The following is a 20,213-nucleotide window of genomic DNA, read 5'->3' as shown; positions in this document are numbered from 1 at the left end:
TGTTAAAGTTAAATAAATCGCCCATCACTACACCTTATCGACATATATCGTGCAACCGCCACATATATTAGAGCTACATGGTTGTATTTACTTTACAATCAATCTTGCCTTTTAACATTCGGCTGCAAAAACAAATGCAAAGCAACAACACCAATAAAGAGTAGAAGTGTGATGTTCAGCAATTGGCCAAAGATGAAAAATGCATAAAAAGCGTAAAATGCAGTCAATATAATGTCATCTAATGCAATGTGCGCTTAAATATAAACGCAGCGGGCAGAGAAAGCACAAATATCGCAGTCACAAATTTGCTCGTGTGTGTATGCGCGTGTGTGTGTGCGTGAGTGTGTGTATGTGTCTATTAGTCAAACTTAGTTTCATCGTTTTTGGCACATTTAGTTGAGAAATTTTAAATTTGATTTTCAGTCTTATTCAAATCGGGCATATTTTAAATTGATGTAGTAATTTTCGGACATGCCAAACATTAGCTAAATTTGCTGGCCGAGCACACCTGCGACAAAAACATTGGGCAATGTATGCGTTAGCAACGTTGTATCATTGCGGTGCAATTGTTTCATTTATAGCTTCTTTGTTTGCATTAATAGAAATTTAAGACCGAAAGTGACGCCAAATCCAAACGCCAAGTGTAAGTGAAGGCTTTCGCTTTGTGCTAGCAACAACGACAACATCAAAATCGAGAATAATCATTGCAATAACAACAACAAATCAGCTGTCAAACCGCTTCAAGGTGAGTTTGTTTGTAAATTAACCAGTTTTTTATATTATTTTTTATATAGGCTCAGACTTAAGGCAAATGGATTAAGAAAAAATAAAAACATCTTGTCAGTTCATATCGATAACATATGGCCTTATCTGAGCTCCTGTACGAAATATCGATAATTTGTTTTCGCCGTCACACAATTTCTTAAAGAAAGTATAATATGGAATAGGAATTCTTCATATTATATAAACCTTTCGAACAAATAAGAAATGTATTATGTACATATGTCCATAGAAAAACTGTAAATTGATTGTTGCTATTTCTGGGCAGTCTGTGCCTATGATATCTTATCTGCAAGTGGACGGCAATATGTGTGCCTAATATTTTTCATTCACATGCAAACATTTCAGCTAGGCATATCAGTTTAAGAGTTTTTTTTATTATTTTGGATAAGGCATATGTTACACATGCATACACCATGTTTACCCAATTGCAAGTAAATACATTTTCATTATTTAATTGATTCAAGCGGGTTTTTCATATAGTAAATCTTCTAAACTAGTATACGATTGAAAACATCTTATAACTTCGTTTACTAAATAGAGTTTTTCATAATGCATTAAGCTTTAATGGTCCAGTACGATCAGCCGGCAACAGTGCAATAAACTTTGATTTGCTTTGATTTTTATCACTTCGTCATTTGTCGTTTTGTTTTAATCACATTAGGGCAAAGCGTTGCACGCGTTGCATGACGAAAGCAGCCCCAACAACAACATTAACAACTAATACTTACACAACAACAAGAATGACAAAAACAGAAATGGCCCAGCACTGACCTACAAAAAGTGCAATGCGCCCCATCACTAGCAAATATGCCGTTGCGCAGGGGTTGGTTTTAAGTTGGGTTAGGCGCGAAAAACTTGCAGAAAAGTAAATACTCACACATACGCACATGTAACATACATAAGCATGCATGAAAGTACGTTAAGTATTATGGCAGAGAGCGTTGAACCGAATAAACAGCTAGAAACAACAATGAACACAACTCGCAAATCAAATGGATCCGTCTAACAACAATAACAATTAACAGGTTAACTATAATAAGGAAATATGTACGTGCATATGTATGTATATGTAAAATTCTTCTATTTGGTTAACTAACAATGAGAAAAAGTTTTTCAGTCTGTTTTTTGGTAAGCAATCTTCTAGAGTTTTATTTGTATTTTAAGTTTTATATATATAACTGCAGGCCTAGACGAGTTCAATGTCATTTAGTAGGGCGATTCATGGTGGGTGGTCTTTTGCGGGACACGCAACACTTGATGCAAGGACCGTAAACGTTTTCTATTGTTAGCTCACCAACAAACATTTACTGTAGCATTCACAAGCTCACACACACACTCTCATTCAGCATATTCTAGCACGTTGTGCGTGCAAGTGAGATAGCATGTCTGCAGCTATGACAATTGATAGTAATGTCTTATTTGCATGGCAACCTTGCCTGCGGCCATTCGTCAAGTGTTGTAAAATACGAAAATAAAAAATTCGTTAAGTTTTATTGGCACGTTCGTTCGCATCGCACGCCTAGGTTAGTTACACAGTAAATTATGCACTTCCTTGAGCGACCTGCTCTGAATCATTGCAAACTAAAACGCCTGCATCTTAGGTCTACAAAATTATTGCTGAGCAAGTGTTTATAGACGTTGGCATACCCTAGAATGATGCTGGCAATACTATAAATTTGTTTATTGCATTTTATATGTGAAACATGATTTTTATGGCTGAACATCATTATTGTTGAAGTCTCACACATTTCCGAGGGTATCAAATAAATAATAATAAAAAAACAAACATTTTTGTGCCTTTCGCTTCCTCAATTCGAATGGAGGTTGGAGGTATGACTCAGTGCAACGATGATTGTTTACATCATGGAGCTTGTTGTCATTGTTGTTATAGTTGTTGTTGTGATACTCGCTAAACCCAACCCCAGCCAGAGTTAACTCAACACCGTTGTTGTCATTGGACTCATGTCAACGCTGCAATATTTTTTTTTGCATTAGTTATTTAAGTAGTATTATTGTGCGGCTGGGTTGGAAACCGCACATTAATAAAAACCAACAATGAGCCCCACTTATTGCTGTTGTTGTTGTTCTTGTAAGCGAATAGGGTAGAGCATAATGTATTCTGATACGTGGTAGATAGCTTACAATTACTTAATGAGTACGGCTGAAAATGGGGGCAGACGAACTTTAAATGCTCTAATCATAATGGGCAAGTGAGATCAGGTGGTCTATAAGATGAGATATTTGGGATTGGTTTATGTCTATTGGATAAAATTATATAGATATAAAAAATATTACAAAAATTGAGTAAACTATTTGAGACTTTCAAGATTAACAATTTACTTTTTCTAACAAATTATATATAATGCTTATAATTATTATATAAAGTTGTTCAAAGTTGCAGAAATGCATATAAAATCATGATACATAGAGAGAGATCAACTATATGACTTATTTCAGATTTTCAAAAAGATAAAAAATAAATTTTTATATTTATAATTTATATTGAAATCAAGTTGAAAACTTGATTGGCTTTAATTTGATATAAAACCTATTTCCAGTTTATTAGTATTTATCTGTGAGTCAGGCAGTTCGAATGAACGATTGCTCATCAAGATTTTAATTTTTATTTCTATTATTGTACACTGCTCTCTTGAGGCTGTTTGTTAAATGATCTCAGAAATATTGTAAACAAATTTTTGTTGCTTTTGCGTACGTGTTGAGCATTCAAACGTCTCGATCTCTAGCTACATTGGGCATAAAAGTTCATGCATATATATGTATATATATATATATATATATATATATTATATATATATATATATATATATATATATATATATATATATATATGCACATACATTGCTCTGATGTCATAACAGTTTCATCTGTGTAAAATGCTTTGCACTGCAGTCACATATTATTATCATTCGCATAGCTTTTGGAATTTCAATTAAAGACGAACGACGTTCAGTTGTTACAGACATTGAAATGCTAATTTACTCCGACCAACGGTTGTTCGGCAGCTCGGCTGCTCTTTGCCACTAGAGACGCCAATGCCAATGACCAATGACTGATGGCTGATGGCCAAGTCTGTCCAACAAGAGCAAGTAAGCCACGAAATGAAAAAGAAATTGAAAACGAAAGTTTATTGTTGCGATTTTATGATTTTATTATTTAATCCATATTAAAATACGTAAGAGTGCTCTAGTTGGGTGTGGCCGACTGCCAAATGCTCTGACCGACATGACAAGCAGCTTGTAGCAGCTGCAAAGTAGAGTACTAATTAGAAATATCTGAAACGAGAAATGCTTAAAATAACAAAAGATTGATATCGATTTCAATAGAGTTATAGATTTACCTACGATTTTTTCCACATATTACTTTAATCAGCATTTGTATGAATAATAATACTATCATTTAAATAGTTTTATATACATATATTTATTTATATAGCAAATGAAAAGTACCTCAAAACCGATAAAAGTTATATATATCTATTTTATGGATTTGAGGTAATTTTGTTTACTAAATATATAAAAATTTAAATAATAGTATTATTCATATAAATATTGATTAAATAAAGTATATATATAAATATAACTTTTATTGGTTTTGAGGTACTTTTGAATCATAGTACATTAAAAGCACGTCAAAACCGATAAAAATTTTATATATAACTTTTTTTAACTTCATATTTCTATATATATATATATAGATAATTATTTCAGAAAAAATCTTTATGCTTGGCTTTAGCGCTGTACGACAATAAAAAGTTATCTTTCTCACGAGTTCAAAATTGTTTAATAGCAGTAATCGAAACTCTCTAGTTGACGCTGCCCGACTAGCATATACCCGGCACTTTGTTTCGTATCTTGGTATACCAAAAGATCTTTTTAGGCAATTTAACAATCAATACATATAAGAAATTTGTCACTCTTCATATTCTTAACTTTTGTTGTGCAACAGCAGTCACACTACTATTTTTATGAACACATCTGTATATCTTGAGTCAAGTCGATCAATATATGTAAACTGACGTCAACTTTTACCACATTGAGCTTAGAATATCTTGAATTACACGGCTTTGGAACATGCAAACCAGGTTATGGCTTATCTGTCAGCTAAGTTTCTGACTTGATCGATCTGGATTAATAAATTATGAAGAATCTGGCTAATATTATAAAAACTGATTCAGCCTGAATAATTGCACAATTAAAATTATATAACCGACATGCTGTAACTAAGGCATATTACACAATGCCATGTGGTTTCTGGCTTACAACATATATCTAGGATAAATACTTATAAATACGGTATTATTCATTCAGTTTGTTACTGAAGTTAAACTACAACCCGTTTGCATTGCTTTTGCTTTTGGCTCTGGGTTTGGGTTTGGGTTTGGGTTTTTCTTGCGAGCGCATGAATCACGTTGAATAATTTACTGAAAATTTTAAGGCATTAAGCTTCAGGCATTTGTATAGTCAGTATATCTTATCTAGAACTCGGCAAACTTATCGGGAAAAAATACCACGGGAAAAATATGGGAAATGAGCCTTTTTTTTTTACTTTTTAAATGAATTTAAACAACAAATTCGCAGACAAATTGGGGAGTCTCTTCAAATAAGTTTATTATCGGATTAAATCAATGCGATAACGCCTCAAATTCAAGTTCATTGACTGCGATCTAAACAACTGATTGATGTTGTCAGTTTATCTTTTGCTCAATGATTCTATAAGTTGCGGCAGTGACTCACGCTGTAAGCGGGAAAAGATAGAAGTTTGCCGTGTTTTACAACTGCTTGCATGACTGTTTAATACTCGTTCGTGGCATGAAAAGTGTGAAAATTGATTAAAAACTTGATATTAGCACTTTGTGATTGCGCCTATAGCCAATCGGTTTATTTATAGATCTATCTTTATAGGTTCTCTACAGTAATCCCACTTAAAGACTTGCCGTTAGTTCATATATATTTATATATATATATATAGCTGAGATAATGGTATATACTCGAAATTTGAAATCTCTCTAAATTAGCGGATCTTATACAATCTTATATAGACATTCAAAAGTATCTGGCATTGAGCCTTTTGATATCTTAAACCACTTCGAAAGGAGGTCAGAGTCTAACTTAAGTTTAGTTTTATGGCTGTTTTATCCTGGCTTTCAGGTCCTGTCCATTCAATTAGTTGAAGGTGTGTTCTCTGCGTGTGATAAAAAGAAAACAAACGGCTAACTTCGCCCTTCCCTATTTTGCACTTCTCGATTGCCCTAAACTGTCATCAAGTTAATTGCCCCAAATTTGTGGTTGTTTCTTTTTTTTGTTACTGGGCGTGTATACACGTATACCCGCATAGACATAAAATCAAATTCAATTTCGACAAATCATTAGATCACGCATTCGTTTGTTTTTGGCCACATTTAATGGATTCTCTCTTCTCCACTCCGGAAACATTTCCCAAAACGTGTGCGCAAATTGATTTGCCCTGTCAAAATCTAATATCCATTGTCCGTTATGCAAGTCAAATGGTATGATGTGTGTGTGTTATATTATGTTAACACGCCTATTTGAAATGCACGCCCAGCCCTAGACCCCGGCCCAGGCCCCAGTCTTGTGGTTCGTCTGTAAGACAATACAAAGCAAACATTGCGTAAGTTTTCAAGCCGCAAAACGTTCGCCCACAACATGAAAATCAACAGTGTGGCAACGCCTTGACCAGCTCTCTTTAATTAATGCAACTAACTAGGATTCAGATAATGCTTACTCAACTTGCAAATGATTTCCTAAAACATTATCCCCACATTGATAACTGATCAGCTCTTATCTTTGCCTGATATGTGATTTGATGTAAAGATGTACAAAGATATGCCCAGTTCTCGACTATTTAATATGACTAAAGACGTTCAATTTTCAGTAATAACGCAATGAATGAGTATGTGAGTGTTGTCAGTGCTCGCAGCGTTCATTGCAGCTGTTCAATTAAACGACATCCCGCCAGCTACTTATAGACGGAATTAAGCCGAAGCATGAATCATACCTGATCGTGTCTCAATGCTAAGAAGTTTTCAGTGCACACAGTTTGGCACCACTGTGCTCAAGTTAATGACTCAAGCGTAAGTCTGAGGCAAGACTGCAAATATTTCGCACGTTTCACACACGCATTGACTGGCATACTCACACACACACACACAGAGACAGGCAGACAGACACGCACACATCTACGCACAGCCCAGAGTTACAGTTAAGTTGTTTTTGCACTGACCGATCAACATCGTTTTGTCAACAGACAGGTGCGGTTGCGCTGCTGCGCCGCTGCGCCTCCATTGCTGCGGCTACTCTTTGCAATTTTGTTTAATCTTCGTCTTTGTCTTTATCTATCTATGTCTGCCTATCTGGCGTGCGCTCGCTGCATTCAATGTCTGACGTCACAGCAATGTTGAGTTGACGCTGATTTTGTCGTTGGTCGTTTGTCGTTTCTAGCTGCGTCCGCATCGACCTTAACAGCTAATTTTATGAATTGCTTTGGCTCTCTTCTCTTCACTTCACTCTGCAGTTGTTGTTATTGCTGGTCCCCCTCAAAGCTTGCTTACGCTCTCCCGCCTTGCTCTCCTGCTGTGTGACTCGCTCACGCTCTCGCTCCATCTCTCTTTCCCTCTTTGCTCTGGCGTCGCATGCGCGACCGTTGCCGTTCTTCAGTTGATTTTCGACTCGCAGACGGAGCGCAACGCACGTTTAACGATTGTTTTTCTTTTTATTATTGTGGTAAAAAGTTAAAGCATAAAACAAAAGCCAACGTCGGGCAAACAACTATAACAATAACAACAACAGAACCAACAGCGCAAAATATAATCAAAACGTAAATAAAATATATTTGTTGATAAAAAGCCACAAACAAAAAGTGCTGAAAAAGCTTTAAAACTGATCAAGATTTTCGACGCGATGATTCACCGGCAAATTGATCGTTTGTTTGTTGTTTTTACATACAGTGTTTAATGAAAATTAATAAATACTGATTAGCTTCGACTGAAGCTGCTCCTACACCTCGGCCTTATCATCATTTGCGTGTGCTTATAGCCATAATCATAGCCACGCCAAGTTTTCCAACAAATTCCGCGACCCGTTAACTTCCTCTCATAGTTACCGCCCACCACATACTGCCCATTCAAGTTGCTGTAGTCAAAAGACAAAGATAATATTAGTGGCAAGTGGAAGCCGAAAAACTAAGTACAAACCCACCTATGTTGACAGTGATTATACCACCAGGCGCCGACATTTGCGAGGGCGCAGTTCTGGCCGGTCTTATCGTTATCAAATGTTGAGAACGGTTTGCCCACATGATATCTCAGCGAATCTCCAGCATCGCCAGTGAATCTGCCCAATTGACTCAGCGCATATGAATCAGATTCGTTTGCCACAACGAATCTATCGTATTTCGCATAATGCGTCTCGCCATCAAAGTCTTCCAGATGTATATATAGCTCGTAGGGCTCGGCATTTGTTATGTAGTGCAGTTTTTCTAGGCCAATGAAGAATTCGCCATCAAGTTGGCCAAAACCTGTCTGGTACTCAGACCAGCTGCGATAAAAGTTCTCGCTGCCATCCTGGCGTCTCTGTATCACTGTCCAGCCGGCGCCCGCTGTCCTCGTGTCACAAGCCACTGGAAAAGGCTTCAGGCCCGGCACCCATATAGTGTATATGCCATTCGTATTGATCATAGCCGCCAGGCATGATGGAGGATGAACTAAAAGTTATGTGTACTATATATAAACTATATAGTACTATATATACCGGAACTTTACCTGTTTCTTCAGTTTTTGATGCACTAAAATCTGCTCTCAGCTTAGATAATTCCTTATTCAAGCTAAATATATAGAGAATTTAATGGAAATCGTAGTTTCTTGTTCGGCTTTGAACTAAAATACCTTGAAATTAGTTGTTCAGCATTTTCGTATATATTTGTTGAACTTGAACTGTTGCCACAATTTGCAAGGTTTCCGAAAAGGAAGATCAGTATATATATAGCTCTATTACAGCTCATAGTTAACGCTGATCTTTTCTATGATCTTCTCCCAGCATCTGGTAATCAAGACTGAATTGAATTTACATTTCAATTAGAAATAAGATCTGATTAGAATTATACCCAGTACTCTAAGAGGATGAGAGGCATATCGAGCGCAAGTCAGTTTAAATGGAATAAGGAATAAGCTTAAAGATTTCAAGACTTAAACTTATATACTTAATACATACACTTCGACTTATATAGATATTAAATCCCTAGAATATTTCATTTGTTTATCAGATGTTTAAATATTTATTTTAATCTATTCCAGAGGCAACAATTATATTTCTTCATTAAGAAATATTATTTTATATTCATAAGCCGTCTGATTATAGATAATTTGGGTATATATGTGGAGTCTTATGACCTCCTATGACTGCCCTTCCGATATTGCCCTTGTCAAGCCTTATTTGGATTGCTTTAAAATAGTTAAAAAATAATTATGCAGTATGGCTATATGCCTATAAAGACAGTTTAGTAAATTAAAAATATTATATAAAAAATAAAATAAAAATAATAATAGACTTTATAAAAGATAGTTATACAAAAATTAGCAACTATGCATATTGTATATAAAAAATATAATTTTTATAGAATAATTTATGTATACATAAAATTTATTTATTACATTTTTATATTTTTTCTATAAACTAATTTGAAAATAAATTAAAAAAATTATTTATTCATTTTAAAAATGGAAAAAAATTTATTAATTTTTATAAACAGAAAATTAATATAAAAATTTAAAAAAAATGTAGAAAGTATTAATTAAAATATATAAAAAAATTAGTATGTATAGAAAATTTAGTACATAGATCAAAAATGATCGAGTAAATATAGCTATCAAAGACTAAAGTCGGTTGAAAAGGAAATATGATTGAGTATTATTAAAAAAAATATACTTTAGACCTTGTTACAGAGAATTACCTTGCGAGTGTGTAGAATTTCTTATCAGCAACAAACAAAAACAAAAACAGCTCGAATTATGCACACCGATATGGATGTGAATATATAAAAGAGGAAATAACATGCTTGGAATATATTTGTAAAACATAGGTCAATATAAATAAAAATATATAATTATAAAAATCAGGAAGTAACATGATTGGAATGTATTTTAAAGACAGTGATTGATATATATATACAAATATATATATATATATATATATATATATATTTATTTAGTACATCGTCTACATGACTTTGAAATCTTAAACCATATTACGTTCACAATAGATAGCGGGCTGTGCATATGGAAATGGCTAAGATAGTGCCTGGCAGTGTTGTCGTGTGTTGTTCTTGTTGCCAAAGGTAGCTGGAAAGTGGCGGCACTTTGGCCTTATCATCATTTGGGTAAACTTGTAGCCATAGTTGTGCCCGCGCCAGGCTCTCCAGCACATGCCGCGAGCGAAGAGATTCTCTTCATATTTGCCGCCTTCGATGTACTGTCCATTGAGATTGCTGAAGTCGAGAGTGAGAAAGTTGTCATATAGCTCTTATTACCAATCAACTCGGCTACCTGTCCACACAACTGTTGTACCACCAGGCACCCACGTGCAGAAAGGCGCAATTTCTGTGGAACTCTCGATCGTTGTCCCGATCGTAGGTCGAGAATTTCATTTTGCGATGACTTCTCAGCGAGTCTCCAGCATTTCCCGTATAGGCGCCCAAGACATTGAGTGCATAGCCATCCTCCTCGTTGCCAATGGCGAACTCATCGAACTTCGCTGAACGCGTCGTGCCATTGAAGTCCTCCAAAGCAACGTACAACTCGAAGGGCTCCAAGGCAGTTATGGCGCGCAGCTTCTCGAGTCCAATGAAAAACTCGCCATTCAGATTTCCGAAACCTTCCCTGTACTCCTTCCAGTTTCGATAGAAGTTCAGACTGCCATTGAAGCGCCTCTGTATCACCAGCCAGCCATAGCCAGCCAAGCAGTTATCGCATGCTACGGGAAATGGGGCCATACCTGGTACGCGAATCGTGTGAATTCCACTTTCAACTTTGCTTTCATTGAAGAAGGACGTCAAGCAGGATGTCGGATAGTCACTCTCTATATATAATCTTTTTAGAAATATCGTAATATTTGAATCATAGAGAATACATCTCACCAGCTTTGGAAAAAGTGGAACTACTCGGATTTACGTATGCTTTCAGTGCCTCCAATTGTTCCTGTAGACTGTAAAAAGTTTTCAGTTTTATTAGACTTTAACTTCCCGCTCTTGACATACTTAAGAACCAGCTCGTGCATCTTTTCCATGGAATGTGCTAGATCTTGACACTATTTTAGATAATATATAGAGGTCAATGTTTAGAGTTAGTTATATGAGCCATAAATATGTTTACCTGTCCATAGTTTACGACAGAGAAGCACACGAAATGTATGCATATTAATTTAAATAACTTTTCCACGTTCGTTCTGACGAGCTTCATCTTTGTGACTATGCAGAAAGTAAAGTGCACTAAGGCAACTATATTATATAAAATATTTAATCAACTCTTATCAGCTGGCCTATAAATTGTAGATCAGGGATCAAGATCTGCCATAATATTGATTACATCTGCAGATTAACTTATTTGAATTCCTAGGAGTACAGAAGAGAAGAAGAAGCAGAAGTATCGATACCAATTTTTTATGCTGTAAACCTTAGATCTGAAAAGTGGAGGATCGTTAAGGATCTTATGCTAAAATGTTTTAACAGTTCTCAGCTGGTTAAAACTTTAAATATGTGAGAGAATATATAGAAACTGAAAGCTCTAACCAAAGACAGATGCTGAGTGATGCATATATGAATTGTTTAACTATAATATACTCAATTCACTGAATATAAGATTTTAATTAAGCTGAAAAGCATAATTACTATTTGGATTCAGCTCTATATAACTATATAAAACCTTAGAAGAAATTTTGGAAACAAAAAATATTATCATATATTTTAAATAAATAAATATATATATATATATATATATATATTTTAATTTTTTATTTTTATTTTTTAAATATTGATTTTATTACTAAATTTTGTTCTGCACATATATATATATATATATATATATATATATATATATATATATATATATCTATATATATACATATATTCAGAGCTTCCCAATTCTAAGTTTCAAGTCTGTAGAGTGAATCGAATATGGTAGTAATCTGGTCAGATATTGCATAAAGCCAATATGCTCATTTACACTTTTTATTTTATTTTATTTTTGTAGCTATTTAAATATAAATTTATTGTGCAAGCAAAACTCTATTATATATATGTAATCTATATCTATATAAGTATAAGGAATTATACATAAATTTCGATAATTTGTAAATACATATATCAAGCTAACACATGCATAGGTGATTTATGTATGTGTGTGTGTGTATGTATGTATTGCTGTTCATTATGCGCTGGCACGTGGGCTTTTTTTTTGTAGATTCTGTGGGAGCTTGCGCCCAATGGCTGTCAAACTGTGCGGCGTCTGACATTCATTTTACGGACTGTTTGCGCTTGGTTTATTGTTTCTGTTTTTGTTTTTGTTTTTTTTTTTTTATCGAGGCGTCAATCTAAAAAAGCACAGAAACAAGACAAGACATAAATATATATATGTATACATATATAATAGTTATAGAAACTGAGTTATTAAATGTGTGGGTGGCGACAGTTGCTGCTGGCTTGAGCGCGTCTTGAGTCTGTGGCCTCAGTCTCCGTCTCAGTCTCAGTCTAGAGTCTGTGCCGCAAAGTTAAGCGTAAAATGCGTCTAATACGACGCGCTCAAAGCCAAAAAGTAACCTCGGCTTTTGTATATTTGAGATCTTTTATTAATACGCTGTATTTTCTTGTCTTATAGATGGCCATACCGCCCCCACCGGGTCCACCGCCACCGCCAGGACCGCCACCGCCACCGGCAATTGGCGGACTTAAGCTGGGTGGCGGTGGAGGAGGAGGAGGAGCGGATCCACGTTCAGCTCTACTCAACTCCATACAAAAGGGCACCAAGCTGCGCAAGACGGCGACTGTGGACAAGAGTGGTCCAGCTCTGTCGGGACGTGTCTGTGATGGCGATGCTGGAGCAGCACCGAAGCGAACGCTCAACAACAACACCAGCAGCAGCAACAACAACTTGGGAAATGGAGCACCCAAATTGGGTGGCCTTTTCGAAGGCCTGTCACAGATGCCAAAGCTGAAGCCAGTGAATGGCGTTCGTGGTAAGTTGTGAAACTGTGAAATAAAAAAAATATAGATATCGTTCATGCAAATAATGTTGCTCAATTGATTTCCGCTTTACTCCCACGCACAACAGCAACACCAGCGCCAGCACCCGCAGCAGCAGCAGCATCGCCAGCAACACGCAGCAACAGCCCCCCCACAGCCCATGCTGGCAACAATGGACCCATGGACTTTAATACGGAGCTCACCAAGCATTTAACATTGAAGCGTCAAAAGCAACAGCAGCAACAACAGCCACAGTCAAGCAACAGCAACAGCAACATCAGCAGCAACAGCAGCAGCACACATATCAATGCAACCGAAGCAAATCTGAGAACAAATCGCGGACCACCACCGCAGCCGCCAAAGGTGAGTGAGAAAATAACACGCACACGGAGACCCACGCAAAGAAAATCTATTTTAATGTATATATAAATAAGCTAGCGAGCATTACTAATAGAGCAATTAGGCAAAGAGGAGAATTGGAAAATCAGCGAAGAAAATAGAGAGTTGGATCTTAGGCGCGCAATAATTACTGATGTGAGAGTATAGAGAGTGGCATATTAGTTAGTTGATGCTAGAGGGACTCTATCGATAGGGACGTTGAGTCAAGAACGCTATTTAAAGTGTATTTAGTGAGCATGTCTTAAGTGAATATTGAGCTGTAAATTAGTCCAGAGTTTAGTTTTTTTAATGGGATATTGCTTAGAGCATTAGGCAAGGCTGTTTTAAATTGTAGGTCATTTTGAAACAATCTTTTCAGTTGCAGCATATTATCATGATCATGATATTAAATTGATCATGATCATGATCATGATATTAAATTGGTATAGATATTGAATATTGTGATCTAATCTGACCAACTTTGAGTTAAGTGTGCCAGAAGCATCGAGTTACGACTTAATAAATTATATAAAAAAATAAATATAAAATAAATAAATATAAAATAAATATAAAAAAAAATAAATATAAAATAAATAAATATAAAATAAATATAAAAAAAATAAATATAAAATAAATAAATATAAAATAAATAAATATAAAATAAATAAATATAAAATAAACAAATATCAAATAAATTATATAATATAAAATTATAGATTTTCAAAATGATTTCAGATTTGTTACAAAATGCTGTAAACCATATAAGATATTGAAATCTAATTGATTAGTATTTTTAGTCTAGACAGACCTGTCGAACTATAATTAATGCTTAACTATTTCGACTTTCAACTCTCAGTATTAAAGCTTAGTACAGTTCTATAAGCTTAGAAGATAACCAAACCAAGCTTAAGGTCATTTATAAATTTAAATTAAAATTTAAAATAACAAATCAAATAGTTTAATAATATTTATTTTACTTTATTAAAAAACTAACAATAATATTTAATGTTTATGTCTAGAAAATGACAAACTTGTTTTAATTTATTTTTATAAATTATCATAAGTTACACTGCTCAGCAAACTAAAACTTTTTGCAGCAGAAATTCTAGATTTCATTCAGAGCAAACTTAAAGTCTAAGGCTTAAATGAAGCCTTAAACATTTTTATTTTTCCGCTCAAAGCATCTACAATAGATAAACTATTATATTGCTTTACTCCAATGTCAACAGTCTTTGTTGTATAGTGTTAAATGAGTCTAGACTGTTCAATAAATTGATAGATTTATCTATATGCTGTAGGCTCTTGCTTATATTTGCTGAGTAACCCGTTCGATATTCCTGTTCTGTGCTCTTGGTTCTGCTCACATATTGAACATTTGCTGCTCTGATCTATTCCATTAGAACTCCAGCGATTCCATATTGGATCGCATGAACATACCTCGCACGGCTGCAACGCCCACAGCGACATCGTCAGCCTCGCCGTCAGCGAATGCCATTGGCAATGGCAAGGTAAAAGCAGCATCGCCCACGCTCTCGGAGAGCGGCAGCAGCAGCGGCGGCAGCGTGAAGAGTAAAGCGGCTAATCTTAGGTAAGTCTCAACGGAATGGCCAATTGCCTGCTTGGTTACGGGCCAAACATAATGTTCGTAACTATGTTTTATTACTCCTAATTTTTTTTATGTTATTTTGATATGTACATTCTTTTTGAATTTTTGAATTTTTGAATTTTTTCCCCAAATTAATTTTTGTATATTTAAAATTTTCTTTTTTATTTTTTTGGTTTTCTTTGCCGGGACATTTATGGTTTACTTATCTTACACACACACACACGTACATACCCACACACACACACACACACACGTCCACAGTATCTCGTTAGGCAATAGTTTTGTAAATAGTTCCATTACAAAAACAACAACAACAAGCGCAACAACAACCGCCGCCGCAACAAACTCAAATCGAACAACAACAACAACAACAACAGCAACGGGAACTGGCCTGCGCAATTTGGCGCCGAATAAGTCAACGCTGTTTGGTGGTGGCAGTGGCAGTGGTGGTGGTGCTAGTGCTGGCAGTGGTGTTGGTGGTGCTGGTGGTAGTAATATTTCGCCCACGTCCACGCCCACACCACCCACACACCTGGCACAGCAACAGAAGCCGGCCATCGGCTTTGGCAAGCCAAATTTTGCTCCAAAGCCGCCGGGGCTGCAGCAACTGGCGTTCGCCAATGGCCACCAGCGTCCAGTGGTGGCGCGACACCACAGCATGAAGTCACCCAGGTATAGCATTCACCCACTCTCTCTATCATATTGGCCTCTGGGCCACGCACCGCTTAATGCCTTAGATGCGCGCTCATCTTCGTTTGGTTCAAAGTTCAGCTACAGCTTTACTCCTGCACGCTAATGGCCCAACGCTGACATGATTCAACTCTGACTCAATGCTCATCTCTCTTATCTCGCCTATCACTCAGATCACCGCCGGCTGCTGGAGGCGTCAATGGACCTATTTTCTCAACGCAACAGCATTTTGGCACAATGCGCGCTCCGCTTCAGCAGACGCTGCTTTTGCAGTCCAGCGAGGGCATCAGTGGAAGCACCAATAGTATCATAGGCAGCGTGCGAGCTGCCCCCAATCCGCCAAAGAGTAAGTACTCCATTAGTCCAAGTTAGAATACATTTTCCGAGCTTTATTAATTTCCCTTTCCTTTTGCAGCACGTCCCTCGGTGAAGCCACCGCCGCCACCGACACCATCGCGTAGCATTTCGAACAGCAATTTGAGCAACATTGCAGCTCCGTTCAGTGCTGTGAACACGGCGCTGGTGCAGAGTGCGGCCATCAGCACGCCAGCGCCATCACCGCCACCGCTGCAGCAGCCGCCTTCCAGTTCCAGCAGCTCCAGCAGCGTGGCCGCTCTGCGCGACCAGTTTCGCGTCAATGGCAGTGGAACGCCGCCAACACCGCCCAGCGGCGGCATCACAGCCAGTCCAAAGTCATCGACAATGCGCGAGAAGGTCAATCCCATCATTCTTAATGGTGGCCCCATCAACCCCCCCGCACTGCCACCTCATCGCAGTTGCCCGCCGCCCCCGCCACCCATGCGACAGTCCAGCAACGTAAGTAGAGTCAACAACAAGTTGGCGCATATGCCAAAGGTAACAGCATCCAGTGGAGAACAAACGTTGTACTAGGTTAAGCCAATATACACTGCAAAAAATTATTCGAGTTTGTAGTATTCCCAAATGGAATTAGAAACTCCATTTGCGAGAAGTGAACTGTATCAATACTTGTATTAAGTACATTAGTTAGTTTATTCACCTATTAATGACAGATGAATATCTCAATATAAATTATCGAACGATTAAGCAAAACGATTGGTTCTTGACTGATTCCACAACAAAGCAAAGAGCACAGTTCATATCCGACTGAACTGTATTGTTCATTGATCAGTGAATAAGTTCTGTTTAATGATTCATTTGAACTAGTAAACAATGCCAAAAAATGCTTACAAACTTATTTATAGAACTGTTATTAATAACAGAAATTAATTAAAATACTACTTCAATTATTGCTAACTTTTCTTACAGTGCACGAAAATAACATTGGGGCTGCTCCCCCTCTCTCTCTCTCTCTCTGTCTCACTCTCTCCCACTGCATAACTTGCTCTCTCATTGGGCTCCTTTGCGCTGCTCTCTGCGCGTTCGCTCTTTACTCTTTGCTCTTCTCTGCGCACAAACAGTTAGCTTTTTACAACCTTTATAGATTTTCCAACAATACGTGACCCAAACAGCTTCGATACGGATTGTCGCTCATCGCACGCTTGTTTTGTTGTGCTGTTTGTGTGCACTTAAAGTGCAATATAGTTTGTTGGTCCTTCAGTTGATTCTGTGGCTTCACGTAGTATGTGAATTTGTGCAGGATTAGGCAACTGTCCGAACTCAAAGCGAAGCAAAGCAAAGCGAAGCTCAAGGCTATTCAGAATAATGTTGATGCTCAATCAAAAGCGCAGTGTAACGGAATTTGAGCTTATCCAACAGCAATTTGGCAGCCAACTAACTGCATCCTTTTTTTTTACAGGGTGGAGCACAGCAGCAGCAGCAGGCACCAGTGCCGCCTCAACGCCATTCATCTATACGAGCCAATGCCCCGCTAACGCCGCCCACGCACATGGCCAATGCGACGCACAATTTTGGCAGCAACGGCGGCCTGGCAACAGGACCTGGAGCTGGAACTGGAACTGGAGCAGGAGCGGGTGCATCAGTTGGTCGACTCGTCATCGATTTGGAGGCAAAGTTTGGCAAACGATTTCATAATGTTACCGAGTTCCCGAAACCGCCTCCGTTTCTAAATATACAAAAAATCTATCCTAGTCGCACGCTTAAGGCAACCAATGGTATGTAAAGGATATATATATATATATATGTCTTCATGAGTGTGAGTATGTTTGTGTGCGTGCTTGTGTGTGTGTGTATGTGTTTAAATGTATGCGTGTTTCTTGGGTGTGTGGGTAGGTTCTACTGTTAAAGCAAACTCACTCACGCGCCGTGTTAATAATAACATAATTATGATTATGTTTTATTATTATTATTATTAAATTATTGTTATATGCACACATGAAACGCTGTTATATTATGAATACACATATACATATATATATTTTGCAAAAGTTGCATAATATTATTATTTTATTATTTATAAGTCAAAACACATATTAATGTAGATTGAAACAAAATACAACGATGCAATTTTAAATTGTCTTTTATACACACACATACACACATACACATACACACACCACACATGATGAAAACACGTGCTATCAAATGTAACGTTACAGTTTATGATTGTTTAAAAATGTTTAATTATATTTATAATTATAAAAAGTTGATAGCTTTATTCCACATAATTTTGTTAAAATGCATATAAATATATTGTATATATATATATCTAACAATATATTCTTGTGCATACATATATATATATATTTATATATATTATTTAACAAAGAAAACAGCGATATTATTACTAAGCACACGCATATTATGTATTATTTTTAGTAAAGCATATTTATATATAAAAATGCCTCTTATCTATGTTCATGCCACGATTCGCATTATGTCCAAGTCCTAAAGCATTATTTCTATACATTTGTAGCGCATGGTTTTACTTTAATGTATTTGTCTACGATCGGCTTCACATATATGAATACTTATATACATAAATATTTTTTGTACTTGTACTTTTATATCTTATCTAAAACACGTACAACTGTACAAATATGTATGTTTTTTATATTTGATGAATATTTAATTTTAGCACATTATTGTTTTATTTGAAGTTATGAACAATAAACCAAGCAAAGATGAAACTGAATTTGTTATGTATTAAACATTTTTATATTTTATTAAATTTTTCACACTTTTACACGAATTGTAATTGTCCTCCATATTATGTTGTTCCTCTGCTCCTCCTTGATCCTAAAACATTTGTGATTGTTGCTTGCTTGTAAAATTTCCATTGCCTAAGCAACGGGCGCAGCTTTAAATAAAAAAAAAAACAGTCTTTGTATCTATATATAAATATATCATTCCCTCTCTCTCTCTCCCTACTTAAATGCCTCTCTCTCACGCTTGAAATGCAGAAGCCGCTTTGGCGCCCAACAGCAATAACAACAATAATAATAACATCAACAACAACAGTACCGCGGCATGTAACAACAATGCAAAACCGCCAACGGGATTGAAGCCCGCCTATGCGCCGCTCAAAAAACATCGCGCTCCCGCTCCACCTCCACAGGCAGGCGTGGCCGCCGCTACAGTGTCAGTGATAAGACAATCCAGCTTTCTATATGGCGGCAATAGCGCAGCAGGCGGGGGCGGCGGCGCTGCAACTGCTGTCAGTGTGCGGCCAAAGTCACAGCCAGCGTCAAGTGTGCCGCGCAATTCGACGGTCTACTAACTGTAAAGATAACTGTAAATTTCTATCCCCGTTTAAGCTTTGTATATATGTATACATATTTGTGTGTGTGTGTAAGTGTGCAAGTCCTTGCTGTTGTTATTGTATCGAGATTGCATATTTGTGAGTGCAATTGTGTGTCTGTGCAAACGCAAATGTTGCAAATGTCCCTGTAAAGTGTATAAAATAGAAACAGAACAATAATGACATAAAACAAATGCAGATGCACAAAAATGGTTTTTGTATGTATGAAACAGACACATGCATGTGTATGTACATATTGTGTGTGTGAGCCCAATGTGGTGGAAAGTGCTGGTTTGAAATGGTAACGGCTGATTTAAAAAATTGTACTAAAAAATGTCACACTTTAAAATGTTCAATTGAATCAGTGTTTCTTCAATTAGGAACCAAACTTATGTAGCTTAAGAGCTGGCTTGAGAAACGTACTAAAAAAATGTCGGTATTAAAAATGTTCAATGGAATCACTCAGCTCACTCGCTGTTTATTTTAAGTTTAGTGTCTTCCCAGGCTAACGCAAAAATACTTACCTACATGCATACATTTATATACATATATACACAAATATAACTATATTTTATCTGTATATACAATTTAGCGGCATTTGAATCTAGACCAAAGTTAGTCAAATTATTCAAAAGACAACACCAACACCCTTTAATATATATATAATGAAATGTATATGTAAGTACTTATGCGCATATTTACGAGCGTTTTTGTCGCTCTCCCTATCTAAACTAGACTGAAAAAATTGTTGAACCGAAATTCAAATTTTATTATTAAATCACAAACAAAACACACAAATGTTAATGCAAA

The 20,213-nt window shown here is 36.6% G+C and overlaps 3 protein-coding genes across 5 annotated transcripts; 1 reads left to right on the top strand and 2 right to left on the bottom strand.

Moving 5' to 3' along the window:
* Positions 1–94: 94 nt before the first annotated feature.
* Positions 95–19,789, top strand: LOC111597014 (mucin-5AC). Of its 3 annotated transcripts, none has more exons than XM_023311519.2 (10): positions 95–212; positions 603–745; positions 12,686–13,043; positions 13,139–13,413; positions 14,829–15,016; positions 15,296–15,706; positions 15,898–16,070; positions 16,140–16,540; positions 17,502–17,817; positions 19,066–19,789. In XM_023311519.2, the coding sequence occupies exons 3-10, from the start codon at positions 12,686–12,688 to the stop codon at positions 19,380–19,382; spliced, it is 2,439 nt and encodes an 812-aa protein (XP_023167287.2). In that variant the 5' UTR covers positions 95–212; positions 603–745; the 3' UTR covers positions 19,383–19,789. The 3 variants fall into 3 exon arrangements, with proteins under 3 accessions (XP_023167287.2, XP_023167286.2, XP_023167285.2); XM_023311518.2 differs by having other exon boundaries at positions 95–248; XM_023311517.2 differs by lacking the exon at positions 95–212 and adding an exon at positions 332–531.
* Positions 7,655–8,855, bottom strand: LOC115483422 (microfibril-associated glycoprotein 4). Its single transcript, XM_030225332.1, has 4 exons — positions 8,705–8,855; positions 8,582–8,643; positions 8,019–8,523; positions 7,655–7,952 (listed from the first exon to the last, which is right to left on the bottom strand). The coding sequence occupies exons 1-4, from the start codon at positions 8,818–8,820 to the stop codon at positions 7,796–7,798; spliced, it is 840 nt and encodes a 279-aa protein (XP_030081192.1). The 5' UTR covers positions 8,821–8,855; the 3' UTR covers positions 7,655–7,795.
* Positions 10,053–11,280, bottom strand: LOC111597015 (microfibril-associated glycoprotein 4). The gene is made up of 5 exons (XM_023311521.2): positions 11,186–11,280; positions 11,071–11,120; positions 10,951–11,018; positions 10,361–10,892; positions 10,053–10,302 (listed from the first exon to the last, which is right to left on the bottom strand). The coding sequence occupies exons 1-5, from the start codon at positions 11,270–11,272 to the stop codon at positions 10,104–10,106; spliced, it is 936 nt and encodes a 311-aa protein (XP_023167289.2). The 5' UTR covers positions 11,273–11,280; the 3' UTR covers positions 10,053–10,103.
* Positions 19,790–20,213: the final 424 nt, after the last annotated feature.

The sequence above is a fragment of the Drosophila hydei genome, unplaced genomic scaffold (genome assembly GCF_003285905.1).
Source record: "Drosophila hydei strain 15085-1641.00,03,60 unplaced genomic scaffold, DhydRS2 tig00008130-arrow-arrow-pilon, whole genome shotgun sequence".
NCBI lineage: Eukaryota > Metazoa > Arthropoda > Insecta > Diptera > Drosophilidae > Drosophila > Drosophila hydei.
Note: the sequence above shows the minus strand (reverse complement) of the source record. Positions and strands in the feature narration are given on the sequence as shown.